The 19,446-nt window shown below is 38.6% G+C and overlaps 1 protein-coding gene across 2 annotated transcripts in view; it reads left to right on the plus strand.

Moving 5' to 3' along the window:
- The window catches only part of LOC127618381 (teashirt homolog 2-like), a 71,754-nt gene extending 52,587 nt beyond the window's left edge, over positions 1-19,167 (plus strand). For both annotated transcript variants that reach the window (XM_052090778.1, XM_052090779.1), the window contains exon 2: positions 15,339-19,167. In XM_052090778.1, coding sequence (XP_051946738.1) covers positions 15,339-18,361 — 3,023 coding nt within the window. In that variant the 3' untranslated portion in view covers positions 18,362-19,167. The remainder of the gene's footprint in view (positions 1-15,338) is intronic.
- The last annotated feature ends 279 nt before the right edge of the window (positions 19,168-19,446 follow it).

Here is a 19,446-nt window from a genome sequence, read left to right on the forward strand (position 1 = left end):
GCAGAAAACTGCTTGTATAAGGCAAAGTGGCAACTGGAGCAGGGCCAGAATTTAATGAAAGATCCATAGAATATCAACTGGGAGAGAGGCGGTATGCAAAAAGTAAAATAGTTCACCCAAAAATGTTTTGGGTTGTGGTTGTGGCGTAGTGGGCTAAAGCACATAACTGTTAATCAGAAGGTCGCTGGTTCGATCCCCACAGCCACCACCATTGTGTCCTTGAGCAAGGCACTTTACTCCAGGTTGCTCCGGGGGGGATTGTCCCCATAATAAGGGCTTTGTAAGTCGTTTTGGATAAAAGCATCTGCCAAATGCATACATGTAAATGTAAATTTTAACGTGAGGAGGGTACCCCGTGACCCCTAATCCTAACCCTCATGTTGTACCAAACCCCCATGACTTTCTGTGTGAATTTTAGAAGAAAAGTCTGACTGATTAGTTTTCTATATAATGAAAGTGAAAGAGACAAGCCCCAAAATGACCAAAAAAAAAACAAAAAAGTTTTTTTTGTAGGAACCATTTTAAAAACCATAAGGTAGGCTTATACAAGTGGTACGGTCCACTTCTATGATATGGTATGATGCCTTGTTGTCATTTGGACCTTGACAAACCCAGTACCTATTCACTTTAATATAAAGATATAAGGTGAGCAGGATATTCTTTAGAAATGTGTCTACTGTGTTCCATGCAATCACAAAAGTCATGCTGGTTTGGAACAACACAAAGGTGAGTAACTGTTATCAGAATGTTCAACCTTTAATTCAAAACATTCCTTTTTTTTTTTCATCTAATTTAAAATTTGAGATCTGAAAAATGTATCCTTGATGACAAGTGTCTGTGATTGAAATCTCTTGGCATGGTATGAAACCTGCCACAGTTTTTGAGACGTATTCATCCCTGCTGTATCCTAATTATAGTATCAGTTGATTAACAGCAGCCTATACATGTCAAAACTCTCACCCGGTGTCAAAAGGGTGGGCTCTCTTTCCCTTTAATGATGTATGGTCACAAAAAGAGGTTCCTTGCGTATTTGATTGTTCTCCAACTGTAATACTAGAAACTAGAAAATCAATTAGAACCTTCAAATCCCATTCAAATGTGAAACACTTAAAGGTATAGTTCACCCAAAAGTGAAAATTAATTTAGTCTTTATTTACACACCCTCATCTCACCGTTCTGTGGAACACAAAAAGAGATAGTAGGCAGAATGATAGCCATTCACTTTCAGTGTATAGACAAACGATGCAATGAAAGTGATTGGTGACTGAGGCTAACATTCTGCCTAACATCACCTTTTGTGTTCCACATAAGAAGGAAAGTAATATGGGGTTATAACAACAGGAAGGTGAGTAAATGATGACAGAAGTATAATTTTTAGGTGAACTATCCTTTTAAATAAACTGAGTAATAAAGCGTAAGTGTATGTTTTCTTTTCCAATACCCCAAATCTTTGTAATCATCTGTACATTCAGTACTCTTTATATATGTCAGACAAGGTGACTGAGACAAAGGCCACACAGGGGCTTTGTTCATTTGAAGCGCAGAGGACAGGAGATATTCTCTCAGTGGATCTGTTTCTACTTTCATTTAGGACAGTGCCTCCCAGTATCTTCGCATGGAGTTCTCAACAGCTGTATTAAAGGAAGAACAGTACAGGCCCTACTGTCCCAGGCTCGCAAAACTCATTGTGTCTTGTGACATTTGTTAATGTCACTACTTTGTTCTGCATTTCTGGATATTTTTAATATCTTAAGCTATATTACGCTATACAGTTCATCTTTTTCTCTGGAAAAAAATGAGTTATAGCTGTGTTCTAGGGCCTGTGTGCATCTTGAGTTGTGGTGCACATGTTGGTAGTTTAGGTTTGAATCCTGCTTGTGAAATTTCCAAATCCTGTTACTAATGCTGTACCAAGCTGGTCTTCAGGTGGTCTTATTGGTTTCCCAGACTGACCAAGCCAATCTTCAGGATGTCAAACTGTTTTCTCAGCCTGATCAAGTTGGTCTTCACTAAAGATGGCATGGCCAGGCTAGGAAACCAGTTAGACTACCTGAAGTTCAGGTGGTCTAACTGGTTTCCCAGCCTGACCTAGTCTATTTTCAGGTGGTCTAATTGGTTTCCCAGCCTGACCAAGGCAATCTTCGGGTGGTGTAACTGGTTTCCCAGCCTGACCAAGCTGGACTTTAGGTGGCCTTACTGCATTCCCAGCATGGCCAAGCTGGTCTTCATGTTGTCTAACTGGTTCCCAGTTTGGTCAAGTCAGTCTTCAGGTGGTCTAACTGGTTTCCAGGCCTGACCAAGCTAGTCTTCAGGTGGTCTAACTGGTTTCCCAGCCTGACCTAGTCTATTTTCAGGTGGTCTAATTGGTTTCCCAGCCTGACCAAGGCAATCTTCGGGTGGTGTAACTGGTTTCCCAGCCTGACCTAGCTGATCTTCGGGTGGTCAAATAGGTTTCCCATCCTGACCAAGCTGGTCTTTAGGTGGCCTTACTGCATTCCCAGCATGGCCAAGCTGGTCTTCATGTTGTCTAACTGGTTCCCAGTTTGGCCAAGTCAGTCTTCAGGTGGTCTAACTGGTTTCCCTGCCTGACCAAGCTAGTCTTCAGGTGGTCTAACTGGTTTCCCAGCCTGACCAAGCCGGTTTCAGGTGGTCTAACTGGTTTCCCAGCCTGACTTAGTCTATTTTCAGGTGGTCTAACTGGTTTCCCAGCCTGACCTAGCTGATCTTCAGGTGGTCAAATAGGTTTCCCATCCTGACCAAGCTGGTCATTAGGTGGCCTTACTGCATTCCCAGCATGGCCAAGCTGGTCTTCAAGTTGTCTAACTGGTTCCTAGTCTGGCCAAGTCAGTCGTCAGGTGGTCTAACTGGTTTCCCTGCCTGACCAAGCTAGTCTTCAGGTGGTCTAACTGGTTTCCCAGCCTGACCAAGCCGGTTTCATGTGGTCTAACTGGTTTCCCAGCCTGGCCAAGAACTTAAGGTAGTATAACTGGTTTCCTAGACTTACCAAGCTGGTCTTCAAATGGTCTAACTGATTTCCCAGCCTGGCCAAGCTGGTCTTCATGTGGTCTTACTAGTTTCCTAGTCAGACCAAGCTGTTCTTCAGGTGGTGTAACTAGTTTCCAAGTCTGATCAAGCATGTCTTCAGGTGGTCTAACTGGTATCCCTGCCTTGCCAAGCTGGTTTTCAGGTGGTAACTGGTTTCTCAGCCTGACTAAGCTGGTCTTCAGGTGGTCTAGCTGGTTTCCCAGCCTGACCAAGCTGGTCTTCAGGTAATCTAACTGGTTTCCCAGCCTGATTAAACCGATGTTCAGTTAGTTTAGCTGTTTTGCCAGCCTGACCAGTTGGCAAGTGCCCAAAAGCCCTCTAAAACCAGCAAACTATTGCAAATGTATTAAATTTTTTTCCGTAAACACTTGATTTACCCATAATCTCCTCTTTAGCAGACTGATATTATTTGCTGAACAAAAGAATATAATCTTTGTAGGACAGAAGTCAGTTAATCTTTGTAAGTACGGCCCACTCCATTTGCCCACAATCCAAACATTCCTGACTGACATTCAATCACGGAAATTTGAACCAAGGTCTGCTGATCTTTCATTAGTACCACCCTGCTTGCTTGACTGCTCAAGTTTAGATTAGTAGGAGGGACGGGGACTGTAGGGGCCAACGGAGCCAGTGCCTATCCATCAGACCTCATCATGATCTTAATACAGAAGTTGTATGAAAAGACCTACGTAGGAGCCGTTGAGAGATAATGGAGAGAGAGAAACCATGTCATATCATCCAATGTTTCAAGTGCTTCTATTTGTTGGGAATGACAAAATATTGCACATATTGATAGCCCCCAAAAGCAGAACAAATATTGGTTTATTTTGATTAATGTGACCCCAAATCAAGCAGTTGATGTGATCTTCATGAGCTGAGATTATGTAAATGGAGGAAGTTTTTTTTAAAAAGTTTAATCTTGAATTTACAAGCCCAGAATTAAAGGCAGTTCGATGCCTTTTGGAAAGTTCATCCAAAAATGAATGATCGGTCATCATTTCGGCACTCATTCACATGTTGTTCCAAATCCATTTGACCTTCTTTCTGTTGTGGAAAACAAAAGAATAAATTTTAAAGAATGTGTATGTTCCTTTTCTTCTGTTCATTAAAAGTATATAGAGATGAAGGACTATCAAGCTCCAAACAGGACAAGAAAGCAAGACAAAAGCACCATTAAAGTTGTCCATTCGCTATCAAAGACAAACATTAGCTATTTGTGAGGAATAGACTTTAGAATTTTTAGAATTTATGTCTAATTTCAACATTGATCTTTGTCTGTTTGAGGTAATAAAGTCTCAAAGGAGCACTTTGTTTACCATCTTAAAGATCACCAATGTTTGTCAGTTTGAAGACCGCAAATGTTTGTGACGCAAATGGCACAAGATCCGTTTATATGAATTAATCCCTTTGTGACCTTTAAGTACTTTTTACATTTCATTTGATTATTTTTAGATTTCAACAACATTCATTATGAAAAGAAGCTTCCATTTTACACCAATGTTCGCTTGGTTTTCACCATAGTTTACAGTAATACGCCCTCTGGAGCTTTCGAAGAGCTTCGTTCGTTTCCCACAGTAACCATCTAAAGCAAAACGCTCAGAGAGCTTCGAAACGATTCCACAATTGTGCATGTCTCTGCAACTTTCCTGTGGCCAGCCTGAATTGTGGAACTCTTACTTGATTATATTATATCATTAAATATTGAATGCACGGGTATATGAAAGCAAGGCATTTATCTGCATGAATAGCTCCTGTTTAGTCAAGGAAGTAATGTGCTTTAAGTAACATCTCTGTCATGCATACAAAAATTAACTAATCTGTCCACCGCCTGGTTTCTAGCCACAACCTTGGAAGAAGTTTGTCATGCAGTCAGTGTGTCTCGGTGACTATTAAACTGAACAAAACATACCCAGCATGCAAACAACACATAATACTTTGCTATTACTGTAATATCTAATATTCTATCTATCTGTCTGTCTGTCTGTCTATCTATCATCTGTCTGTCTGTCTATTTGTCTATCTATCGTCTGTCTATCTATCTATCTATATTTCTGTCTGTCTATCTATCTATCTATCTATCTATCTATCTATCTATCTATCTATCTATCTATCTATCTATATTTCTGTCTGTCTGTCTATCTATCTATCTATCTGTCTGTCTGTCTATCCATCTATATTTCTGTCTGTCTATCTATCTATCTATCTATCTATCTATCTATCTATCTATCTATCTATCTATCTATCTATCTGTCTGTCTGTCTGTCTGTCTATCCATCTATATTTATATCTGTCTGTCTATCTATCCATCTATATTTCTATCTGTCTATCTTTCTGTCTGTCTGTCTTTCTATCTATATTTCTGTCTGTCTATCTTTCTATATTTCTGTCTGTCTGTCTATATTTCTGTCTGTCTGTCTATATTTCTATATTTATGTCTGTCTATCTATCTATATTTCTGTCTGTCTATCTATCTATCTATCTATCTGTCTGTCTATCTATCTATATTTCTGTCTGTCTGTCTATCTAGCTATATTTCTGTCTGTCTGTCTGTCTATCTATCTATCTATCTGTCTGTCTATCCATCTATATTTATATCTATCTATCTATCTATCTATCTATCTATCTATCTATCTATCTATCTATCTATCTATCTATCTATCTATCTATATTTCTGTCTGTCTGTCTATCTATCTATCTATCTGTCTGTCTGTCTATCCATCTATATTTCTGTCTGTCTATCTATCTATATTTCTGTCTGTCTGTCTATCTATCTATCTATCTATCTATCTATCTATCTATCTATCTGTCTGTCTATCTATCTATATTTCTGTCTGTCTGTCTATCTAGCTATATTTCTGTCTGTCTGTCTGTCTATCTATCTATCTATATTTCTATCTATCTATCATCTGTCTGTCTGTCTGTGTCTATCTGTCTGTTTGTCTGTCTATCTATATTTCTGTCTGTTTGTCTGCCTATCTATATTTCTGTCTGTCTATCTATCATCGGTCTGTCTGTCTGTCTATCTGTCTGTCTATCTATCTATATTTCTGTCTGTCTATCTATCTATATTTCTGTCTGTCTGTCTATCTATCTATATTTCTGTTTGTCTGTCTATCTATCTATATTTCTGTCTGTCTGTCTATCTATCTATCTATCTATCTATCTATCTATCTATCTATCTATCTATCTATCTATCTATCTATATTTCTGTCTGTCTATCTATCATCTGTCTGTCTGTCTGTCTATCTATCTATATTTCTGTCTGTCTATCTATCTATCTATATTTCTGTCTGTCTGTCTGTCTGTCTATCTATATTTCTGTCTGTCTGTCTACCTATATTTCTGTCTGTCTGTCTATCTATCTATACTTCCGTCTGTCTGTCTATACCGTATATCTTTATATGATTGTAGTTAATGGTTAGAAAATATATATATATTTTTTTACTTTATTATTTTAAGTATAGAAATGTCTCTTGATTATAATTTTCAGAGGCCAAACAGTCGAAGATTAACATGTTTTTGTACTTAGATACTTATATCTGGTATTTCTCACTTCTGGTCAATGTTATATTTGGACGTTGGAGAATGTTAACACTGTTCTCACTTTGCCTGAGGCTCAACACAGCATGGAAAAAGATTTAATTGGGCCTGTTAAGTATTAATTGGCATCACTTCAACAGAACCAATCCTTTGAACTCATTTATTAAATAGCCAAACATCTGACTTTGCCTTGCTAATTACAGCAATCTGTAAGCATTTTAAAAATGCTTATTTAAAGGTATAGTTCACCCATAAAATGAAATCCTGTCATCATTTAGTCATGTTGTTCCAAACCCGTATGACTTTCTTTATTCTGTGGAACACAAAAATAAATTTTAGGTAGAATTTTAGCCTCAGTCATCATTCACTTTTTCTACTGTATGGAGAGAAAAAAATAATCTGAATAAAGTTAAGATTTACAATGTTTCTATCGTTACTCATTTGAAGTGCAAACTGTGCTGTGGTAATAGTTACAGCACATTGCTTTTGCGTCTACCATATTTCCTGTGCAACGCTGCAGACGTGTTGGGAGTGGCAGGCTCTGCTAAATGAGAATGTCTTGCTGTTTTATGCGATTTATCAAAGTCTCTGTGCACACCGCAAGACTCTTGAACTCTATTTAGGGCACAGTTAGGTAAACCCACAGTGATCTTGGCTGTCATAGCTTATGACAAAAATCAATAGCCAAACCAGTGTGTCCAACAAAGGAGTGCCTATGCAGTGCTGACTGCAGTAGAGATTATGGCGCTCGCGTGACCTGCTTCGTTAGTGTGCGTGTGTCTGTGTGTGTGTGCAGCCGTTTCATATGGGACACGAAATATCTTGCCTCTCTCTCTCCCACACTGCCTCTCTCTTTTTTAACACGTGGCATAAATCCGGGAGATGAAAATGTCACGGAGCTGGTTCATTTTGTAAAGAGGTTTTGATTGCCATGCGCGTGTAATTGATTGTTCCAAGGACAGGGGGAAATCTAGAAATGTCATAACAGACTCTGCTTAGGTCTCTCCTGCTGCGAGACAATCAATGAGAAGTAAAAAGAGCTATCGATCCGTGCCACGGCAAAAACTGTAGCCTGAGACTGTAAGGAGATCGGTGGTGAAAGTGGCATAGACCGCCAGACCTGTCAACAATGCCTCAGAATTACAGGGTCTCCTGCGATGCTAGCGTTACCTTTTGCATATTCGCAAACGGTTGGAGATGTTGCAGCTGTCTCTTATACATCCCCACCCCACAAACCAATCAATGAAAGAAATGTTACTGCAACAAGGGTAAACGTTTGACGAAGTGATGATAGAAATATTAGCATTAGCTCTTAAAGACCACGTGGGAAAAGCTGGCAAATGTATCTGTTGCGAAATTGGCATAGACCACCTCGGAATTACAGGGTCGCCTGTGATGCTAGCATTATCGCGTATTCGCAAAGGGCTGAAGATTTAACAGCTATCTCCACATCAAATTTCTAATGATCATCTTATGTTATCGCCATCTAGTGGCAGTTTTGTGTTTTGTAAAAGCATTTCGTTTTTAATGTTTTTATTTTTTTTTTTTTTCAGATTATTTTTTACTTTCATTTCAGGTAACTGAAATGTTTTCATTTCATTTTAATTTCAGTTTTTGTTAACAATAATAACACTGCTGCAACGGGGTAAACATTCAAGGAATTGCTGATAGAAATATTAGCATTAGCTCTTGAATGCTAATAGGCCAGTGCTAGGCTGAAAACAATTAAGTGGCACGGAAAATTAGCGAGTGACAGGAAAAGTTCTTCAACAAGGACCGCCTGAATGTTATGTTAGTTCATAGTCACTCTGAACTAATGCAAATCACACCCCTGACTGAATGCTGACTGACAGATTTACCCCCAACAGAAGCTCACACATCTCAAAGGGGATGATTAGCACACTGCAGTGGCACGTTAAAAGGACACGTCCACCGAGAACATTCAAATGCCTCATACACCACATTTTTAACTGTTATTATTACTGTTAGCCATGTATAGCGAATAGACTGAGTTTCAAGAGCAATTTGTGCATATTTAAAACCAAGTAATTCTGTTTGAGCCATTGTGTAGCAGTTAGCGGTCATGATCTAGAGCAGTGGTTCTCAATATTTTTTTCGTCATGCGTCCCTTTGGAACAAAAGAACATATGTTCGGGAAAAATAATGTAAATAATAAGTAATACTAATAATAATAAAAAAATAATTCTTATGCTTTTAATAAAAAATCAGAATTAACATTTAGTCTCTAGGACAAAATATTTTTTTCAATATTTTATGTATACTTACTGTTCCATAAATACATTAAGCATTTTAAGCCTTGTTTATACTTTCACCCAGCACTATAGTGCATCCTGTGCACACAGTGCTAGATTTTTCTTTAGAAATGCTCCACTTTATGCAAATGAGAAGCTGAAAACACCATGCACCAACCAATCGCTGTGAGCTGAAAGCAGTGACGTCTGTCATAAGCACTTAACAAGTTTCTGCTGGATTCAGTGGTTTAGTCACATTATTATGTTTAATTCAGACTTCAAACAGACTTCAAATAGTGATTGCATGCATTCATTGTGGCAATACTGTGGCTGGGTAAGCAACAGTGTAATAAATCAACACTGTTTGTATATTTAGGCATTCAGAAATATAGCTGGCATCTTTCCAACTGTGCATATATTAAGATGATATTATTGCTTATGTACAGAAAGCAATGATAGACAATACACTTTATTTACATATTAAAAATATGCCCCAGAGTGGCAGTTTTCTAGCAGTATGGAAACATACCGATATGTTGCGTCAGGTGCAATCACTGTGCTGCGCTTATGTAAACAAAGACGTTTTCGAGCACGCCAGATTTGAATGGGTAAAGAGGTAGATTAAAAGGATAGTTCACCCTAAAATTAAAAAACAAAAATTCTCCCATTATTTACACACCCTCACGCAATCCCAGATGTGTATGACTTACTTTTTTCTGCTGAACACGAACAAAGATTTTTTTTAAGACTATATCAACTCTGTTGGTCCATACAATGCAAGTGAATGGAGACTAAAACTGTGAATCTCCAAAAAGCACATAAAGACAGCATAAAAGTAATCCATAACACTCCAGTGTTTAAATCCAGGTCTTCTGAAGCGATCTAATCGGTTTTGGGTGAGAACCGACCAAAATTTAACTTTTCACAATAAATCTGGACATCAGCTCTTTGGCGATCATGATTTCAAGCTTCATTACACTTCCTAGTGCCACATAGCACTTTGGGCATACGTCAAGCACTAGGAAGTGTAATCGAGTTTGAAATTATGATTGTGTCTATAACACTGGTAAACCTCAGAAGGTTGTTGGTTCGAACCCCACAGCCACCACCATAGTGTCCTTGAGCAAGGCACTTAATTCCAGGTTGCTCCAGGGGGATTGTCCCTGTAATAAGTGCACTGTAAGTCGCTTTGGATAAAATGTCTGCCAAATGCATAAATGTAAATGTACTGTGAAAAAGGTGTTATATTTTGGGCTGTTCTCCCCCAAAACTGAATGGATCGCTGCAGAAGATATGAATTAAACCACTGGAGTCTTATGGATTACTTTTATTCTGCCTTTATGTGCTTTTTGGAGCCTCAAATGTTTGGTCACAATTCATGTGCATTGTATTGACCTGCCGAGCTGAGATATTCTTTCAAAAATCTTTGTTTTATGTTCTGCAGAAGAGAGTCATCTTTAACACTTAAATTTCAGCCTGTTCCTTACGCAGCACTACTGCATGTCTTCTGAAGAATTTAAATAAAGTCTTCCACACACGAGTAATATGGAAGACTTTTATGGTGCTTTATGTGCTTTTGGAGCGTGACAGTCAGAATCATGATCCATCATTCTTGTGTTTCACGGATGAAAAAGTCATACTGGTTTTGAACTACAAGGGCAAGTAAAAGATGTCAGAAATGTAAATATTTGTGTGAGCTATTAAATATTAACATTGCTCCTGAAGCAGGATCACATATTATTTATTCTATTTTTGGATGTTTTACAAGTATTTTGGCATTATTAAGGAGGAAAAGAAATTGCCATCATTGGTTTTTGCTTGTATTGTCCAAAAGAATTACGTGTGTAAGTGAAATATATTTGAGAATGAAGCAGTCTTCCACAACCCCCCAACCCCCTTACAATACCGCCCCACGCTTTAAGAACCACTGATCTAGAGCAGTTGTTCTCAACTGGTTTTGCTTCAGGAGCCACATGTTACACTGTACATGAAGTGGCAACACAGTATATAGTACTGAAATAGTTTGTCATTCAAATGTAAACAAAAATACACTAGTATGTGTTATGCAATCTGTCTAATTTGGCTTGCATATACCCATAAGCCTACTTATTTTGGTCACTTAACTATTCACGATTGCAGCCCACCAGTTCCACTGCTCTAGACAAGGTAAAGCCATGATGCTTGCATGGATGATGCAGGTTTGAGACAAAGAGACAATGAAAAGACATTGTGATATGTTGCCCATGTCATTACTGTTTTTCAGGGTTTATTTGAAAGGCTGGTTCCAACAAGAGATGAACAGACTTTTGATAGACCCTCATTTTGAAGTACTGTATTAAATTCCACATGCATATTACATTTTAAATGCTTTTTTGTAACGCTCAACTTTTTCCAATCTCTTTTTTTTTAATATCGTACTCTTTCAACTGTCTTCTTTAAATTGCATAAAAAGTACTGCATAACTTCATTTAGGTGCATGAAATTTGAAAGCCAGCACATTTTTACATGAGTACATTAAAATGATGGTGCCAGAGGAAATGATACAGATTACACTCACTTTGATCCGTCAAAGTGCAAAATCATTAGCTCATTACAGTTTAGGTTTAGAATACAGTTCATCAAAACTTCTGACACCAGTGTGCAAAAATAATGGAAATACATCGCTCTCTTTTACAATTAAAAAAGCTTTTGTTCCAAGCCTTTGATCACATTTATAGCAACAAGAACTGACTTTTAAGGGAAAAATTATAATACAGCTTCTGTATATTTAAATCAGATTTAATGCACGCGTTTAATGCATGCATTTCTCTGTGCTGTTCAGCAGCGTTTTGGCTTGAAATCAGGCAGCTCTTTGAAATCCAGCTGTCTGTATGTTATGCCAGGAGTCTTTCTCAACGGATTAATGTTATAAACACTTAGAGGCTGATTTATGATGGACACCTTCGGTTTTTTGACCTTTGAATATCCCTGTCTGAAGATATAAATTTGTTGTGACACAGATTGGAGGGTTTACAGAGGTTTATGACATGCTAAATCCCAGCACAGGCATGCTAGCACCTTATTTTTTTAAGCCTAGTTGGCCCAACGGCCATTTTCATTGCTGTGACATAGCAAAGAGTGCCCAACAACAGTGTGTGTGCCCACAGCGAATGAGGCTGCTAACTGTTCTTATGTTCTTGAGATTGAATGAATATTACAGGTTCAATACAAGTTAAGATGAATTAACAGCATTTGTGGCATAATGTTGATTATCACAAAAAAAAAAAAACTTTTCTGTATAAATATATATCCATTTGTACTATTTTGCATCAAAACTGTGATTTTACAGTTGAGATTATACAGAAGTTTTAACAGAGAAATTAATGTAAGTTCTTTATAAGCTTCACATTTCTGCCATTATACCTTCCAAAAACTGGCCCCATTCACTTCCATTGTAAGTGCCTCACTGTAACCTAGCTTTTTGCTTTTAAAGAAAAGGAGGGATGTAGGTAAATATAATGAAAACAGCTGACTTTAACACCCAGCCCTACTGTATATGCACAATTACAAAAAAGCATCCATGCGTACACTACTAAGACCAAATCAAAATAATTTGTATTGAATATTACTGAAATTAATACAAATGGCCCACGTTCACATCAAGTCATGGTTTGGTTGTTCTATTGGCTGAAACATCAATAAAAGAGTGTGTGTGTTTGGGGTTGGGTTGACTGTAGTTGCCCTGCTCGTGTGGCTGTGTCCTAATGCTCAACTGTAGTAGATTATACAGTACTGCAGGAAGGACTGGTGTATTTCATGTCTAGAGGAGTGGTGTCCTTGAGTTTGATCTTGCACTCTGAAAGCCTGCTGCTTGGCAGGGATCACCAAGCTGGCTAACACAAGCTCCCTGTTACAAATGGGTAAGGATGGGGAAATGTTACCATTCATGAAGGGATTTTGGAGAGATGTGGGCCTGGAAAGTGAACATGTGCCTTTGGTTGTATTAATGCCTTTCCCAGACGCTTGGAGGAGAATGGAGAAATGAGAGTCTTGGGAACAGTGACTGTGTATGAAGAAATGTCACCCTGATATCCAGAATAAAATAGAATAAATGAATTATCACAGTCAATTTAATAATTTCATATACTGAAATGAATCAAAATAAATGTACCTTTATTAGGTACACCTGTGCATCTACTTATTCATGCGATTATCTAATCAGCCAATCGTGTGAGTGTATATATATATATATATATATATATATATATATATATATATATATATATATATATAAATACAGTATGTTTTTATTGGTGACTTTTTGAGATACAAAGTTGTTCGTTTACCAGAGAATCCTTAATTCACAAATTGTCCAAAAGTATTTTGTATTTAAATGTATTTTTTTTTACATTTTTTTTTAGTTAGCAGATAAGGCTTAGCAGATCCAACAGAATGTCAAAGTAAAACATCATGCATTAAAACATTTTAATTGCTTTGAAAGAGACACTCCTTAGACTCGTCCTAATTTTTATTATGGTAAAGATTATTACAGGTTCACTAAAATTGTGGTTGACTAATGCAGTTCTCATTTAGCTGTCTGTCTTTCATCCGCAGTACAAATAACACTCGATTGATACCTCCAGGTGTATGGTGTCATGGTAACTTTGCCTGTTTAGACTGTAAATACTCTCATGGAACATCATCAACATCTATCGTAAACATTTCGTAAACAGAGATATGCAGAAACATGCCAGTCAATGAAATATTGCATTGCACCATGACTTAACAATTTCTCTAACAAACCCAGGATTGTTTAACAGAATCGGGAAGAAGGTTAATTCCCATCTCAATATTTTACACAGCAGATAGTTAACCTAACAATAAAGATTCTGTTTTTGGATGAAGATTTTAAGACTTGCTTTCTAAGAATATATGCTGAATTAAGTTTATTTTTCTTACCCCATGGGCATATAGTTGTTTTTCATGTTTTAAACATAAGGCTCACAAAGTTTTAATTACTTAGTGCAATAAACAATCAACTTTGCAGTAATTCAAGATATATTTCCTAAAAAACTCTTAATATCTTATGCAATTTAGCTTCTGAAGTTACTGATATTTTAGATTCATTTATCTCTCACAACATGTAAATAATCCAAAGCTAAGCAAAGACTGCATGGCTGTCTGTCATAACGGCACTTGACTGGTTGAGTGATCACAAACATTCAAGACACCACCGAGAAGGCATCTCACTCCTTTTATGTCAAAACTATATATACACATTTCAATACATAAAACATGATTCTCTCCTCCGACACTGCTTGTGTATAAGCACATTCCAGGATGCAATCAACCATCGTAGTCAGTCATTTGAAAGAGCTTCATTGCAGAAGATCAAGGTCGTGGCACCTCCGGAAGCTTTTGTATGTGCACGATGGGCCCCTTGTTCAAGGGACCCCATTCCCTGTGCTTGTTTGGAGAGGCTAAATCCCAGCTCCATCTTTATCCATTTGTTGAAAGGAGTTCACCTCCAGGCTTACTCTTAAGGCGCCTCTGAAATATTGATAAATATTCTTATTTTCAGAATCTGAAGACACAGGACATTGCGAGGGCTACATAGTGCAGCACTTTTAGTCTTCAAATTCATGAGTTCCCCTCATTGAGCATCACTAGCTGAAAAAGAAATATTAACCACATAAAAGGGAAGTGCCTGGCCTGGGCTGTTAGGTCCTATGTATATTTAACTGAGCACATCTGCCCGTAACAGCTCTTGAAATTCAAAGTGCCATCCAAATATGTGGTTATAAAATATAGTTAATCTTGATTTTTCCTAACTGCAATGACTGATATAATTGAATAATTTAGTAAGGTTTAAGAAGTGATGAAAGATTTAGCAAATGATTCTTAAACTAGTCAATAGTGCTTAATTTGTAAGCAACAAATATTGAGGGATCAAAAATAGGGTTGTATTCAGCTCTTCTAACTGAAATAAATTTATGCTGCAGTATCTAAATCTAGTGAAGATGTTTTCGCCTCCTTTTGAGTGAGAATGATTGACAGTAAATGAGAACTTTTCAGACATTGCAAACCCACAAACTGATAAATGTTAAAAATCTTATCAACCTCACCATCTTCAGTTTTGTATAATTCAGATGGCATGTAAATAGACTAAACTGTATAGGTCTTGTCATGTGCATGTATCGCCTTGATAAAATCAATCACATTTTGTTACTCTGCTCCCATGCAACAGATGAAACCATAGGAAAACTAAACCAGTGGTTTGTTATATATCATATATACTGCTAAATTGCCCACTATTACCAAGAGAAGATTGTGGGGACACAAGCTTCTGTGAGGAATGACTACACAATGATTTACAGTAATAAATGAGATGAATTTCATTCTTGTATTCGCCTGTCTTTATTTTAAAGTCTCCCTGGCTCTCACATATAGTATCAAGTGGTGTTCAAGTGTGGTTAAAGTTTATACAAATTAGAAATATTCTCTTTCTGTTCTGTGTTTCAGTATATGATCCGGATGAGGATGCTGGTGGCCAAGATTCGATCACAGGGGAAGAGGGTGACAATGAATTGCAGACAGAGGAGGAGAACTCTGAGAGGCCCGCTTCCAAGGACAAAGAAGACAAAGAGACAGACAACAAAAGCAGCTACAGCTTCCAGAACTCTCCAGTCAGTGTCCTCTCCAACCAGGAGGTCGAGTTGGAATCCCGGCTGAGTGATGGCAGTGACAGACTGTCTGACTTTAAAACCTCACCACCAGGAAGTCAGAAGGACACAGAGAGCCATGGCCCAAAACTGAAGGATGACATGCACAGTAGCCTGGATAAAATGCGGGCTGCCTATTCCAACTTCCTTTCAGACTCCTACTGGTCAAAAATTGGACTAGATTTGAAGGTTGGCAACACTGGCAGCAAAACGAACTGCGACAGTTCCAACGGGAGCACCAAGAGTGAGTTTGACTGGCACCAGGATGCACTCTCAAAAACCCTGCAGCAAACATTGTCCCCAAAACCTGTGTCAAAGCCTAATCTATTCAGCTCTGTCCACCTGTACAGACAAAGCAGCAAAGCATGTGGTGCGGTCTTTACCGGAGCCAGTCGGTTCCGCTGCAAAGACTGCAGTGCAGCTTACGACACACTGGTGGAGTTGACGGTGCACATGAACAAGAGTGGCCACTACCAGGATGACAACCACAGCAGGCAAAGCATTGCCTCCACTTCATCATCCAAGAACCGCAAGAGGAACCTTCAAGACATGGAAGGCAAGGAAGATGCACAAAAAGTTCTCAAGTGCATGTTCTGTGGCCACTCTTTTTATTCTCTACAAGACCTAAGCGTCCACATGATCAAAACAAAGCATTACCAGAAAGTGCCTTTAAAAGAACCTATCCCGGTAATCACTCCAAAATTAGTCCCACCAGCAAAAAAACGTGCATTTGAAGCCACAAGGCCTTGTTCGCCTGATTCCACAACAGGGGTGTCAGGTTACAATGAGGCACAAAGATTATCTGGCCTCACAAATGTTCCCAACAACCGGTATGGCTATCAGAATGGTGCTAGTTACACATGGCAGTTTGAAACATGCAAGTCTCAGATTCTGAAGTGCATGGAGTGTGGAAGTTCGCATGATACGCTTCAACAGCTTACCACTCACATGATGGTCACTGGCCATTTCATTAAAGTGACAAATTCGGCTTCCAAGAAAGGCAAGCATCTAGCCCTCGACCCTCTAGCAATAGAGAAAATGCAGACACTCGCTGAACCAACAGTGAATGACCTTGAAGAAGACAAGGTTTCTCCAAAGAGCACAGCATCAGGTGACTGTGAGAGGACCACTCCAAGGGAAATGTCACCAGACAAAGCTGAGAAAAATGGAGACAAGGAGGACAAGCAAGATGATGAGGATAAGAAGTCTACTGACACTAATTTCAAGTATCCATACTTGCGAGAAGAGGACCTTGAGCAAGGGTCCAACGGAGGGGGTGACATTCTGAAATCTTTAGCAAATACGGTGGCTTCGGCAATCAATAAAGCTCAAACAGGAACCCCCAGTTGGAGCGCTTACCCCAGCATTCATGCGGCATACCAGCTATCAGATGTAATCAAGACTGCCTCGGTTTACACATCTCCTCACATCCAACTCAAGCAGAGTCTCAACCACAAGCACAGATCCATCGCTCCTAAGAGGAAGTTCTTTCAGGGACTTAGAGGACTTGAAAGTTTCCACAATTCGGACATCAAAAAGGAGAGGAGTGATGAATCTGCAGGCAAAGAGAGCCAGAGCAGTAGGTTTGATCTGGTGGAGAATGATGACAGTGATTGTCAGGATGATTCCTCCTCCTCTTCAAAGCTAGATGCTGACTGTGTTAGTGAAGAGAATGACACAATCAAAGGGAAGTTGAGCCCAGCTTTCTCTGACAGAGGGAACACTTCACCTAGCCCCCATGTCAGCAACAGGCACAGTAGTTCCTCAGAACATTTCAGTGACTCCCAGGAAGTCCTTAGCATAAACCCTTTAAGCGCACTTCAGTCTGTCTTGAACAATCATTTGGGTAAAGCAAACAAGCCGAGGCCAGAAAGCATTCTCTCGCATCACACACAATCCATATTTTCTGAACTCAGTAGAGGTTTAGAGAAACCAATAGTGGCCCTCTCAACTGCTGCCGCCGCCATCAGGGCCAGCAATAGCTTCATGTACACAAATGATGACCAGCCAATAGACTTGACAAAATACAAACACAACAAACTAAACTCACCCCTTTCGTTGCAGTCCTCAACTCCAATGCCCCAGAAACATGCACTCTCTGACATTGCTGATATGGTGAAGGTTCTTCCAAAAGCCACAACCCCAAAGCCACCAGTGCCAACAAGAGTGCCTGCCATAAAGTTGGAGACTGATGTGCGACGTTTCGAAGATGTCTCCAATGATATGTACTCAGCCCACAAGCGTAAGGGCCGACAGTCTAACTGGAACCCCCAGCATCTTCTTATTCTTCAAGCCCAGTTTGCCTCCAGCCTTTTTCAGACATCTGAGGGCAAGTATCTCCTCTCAGATCTTGGTCCTCAGGAGAGGATGCACATCTCGAAGTTCACGGGGCTTTCCATGACTACCATTAGCCACTGGCTGGCCAATGTAAAATACCAACTTAGGAAAACAGGAGGGACCAAATTTTTGAAGAACATGGATACCGGCCATCCGGTCTTCTACTGCAATGACTGTGCGTCACAATTCAGAACACCCTCTTCGTTTATATCCCACCTTGAGAACCACCTCGGTTTCCAGATCAAGGACATGAACAAACTACCCATAGAACACCCAACTAAAGTAACAGAGCCCGAACTTTCAAAGGCACTCAATGTCCGACCAACAGATTTGCAGATCACAGAGGATGAAACTGACTCAAAGTTCAAATGCAAGCTTTGCAGTAGGACATTTGCCAGCAACCACGCAGTCAAACTTCACTTGAGTAAAACTCACAGCAAATCCCCTGAGAATCATTCACAGTTTGTTGAAATGGACAAAGAGTAGTTTTGTTGATTTTTACTACTTGTAGTTATCTTGTTGGTAAATGACTGTAATTGCTCTGCTTTTATAAAACACAGTTCAATTTTCATTTTTCTTTCTTTTTTTATCCATAATGTTTCAAGTAGCATTACGTAGAATGCTTAAACTTCAACTTCAGAATACACATTTCATCATACTGAGGACTAAATGGACACACTGGCCAGGTTAGAATGAAGTGTACTGCTAGAAAATAAATAATCATAAAAAGATTAAGAATACATTGACGTAATTCTTTGCACCCTGTTCAAATGCACCACCAGTAATGAATTGTATTACTGCTTGAGACATAAATGCTGATGTTTGCATGCAATAGCTCTGGCTATGACTACTATTTATTTGTATAATATGGCAAGTTTAAACTGTATTACTTTTAACAACAAATTGATCAATGCATTTTAACTGTAATTTGCAGATCTGATAATGCATTTGTGTAAACACACAAGTGCTCAAACTGGTAGCCAGACACACATTAAAAACATTTACTGAAATGTACAGTATATTTGCTCTGTAAAATGTTTGTGTCGCAACAATAGAACAGAGATGCACTTTAATAAAACTTTAATCACATGTTTAGGCGCAGATTTAGTGTGTGGGCTTACAGATTTGGACAGGTTTGGCACAAGGATGTCTCACATTAATGTATATTTAGCATTGCAGAAAAAAATTCTCATTGGGGGGAAAATACATAGTGAGACAAAAGAACACTGCACCTTTTATACCAAACAAATAAAGCATTAACATTTTCTTACTGTCTACAAGTCTTCACTTCAAATCTATTATTCCTACACTGTAAACAATGTCCATAATTTTAACGGTAAAAGACTGTAAATATTCTACAATAAAAGAACATAAATTGGTTAACGAGTAGTTACCTTAAAATCCACATAAACATTTTTTTATATATTTAAAAAGACATTACATGTAGTTTTAGAGTAAGATGTTGTAAAAATGTATTAATTTATATGTAAAAAATATGATTTTCCCATATAATTAATGGTAAAAATGTATATTATGTTTAGCAAGAGTTTTTATGGAAAATTATTGTTAAA

Source organism: Xyrauchen texanus, chromosome 25 (assembly GCF_025860055.1).
Source record: "Xyrauchen texanus isolate HMW12.3.18 chromosome 25, RBS_HiC_50CHRs, whole genome shotgun sequence".
NCBI lineage: Eukaryota > Metazoa > Chordata > Actinopteri > Cypriniformes > Catostomidae > Xyrauchen > Xyrauchen texanus.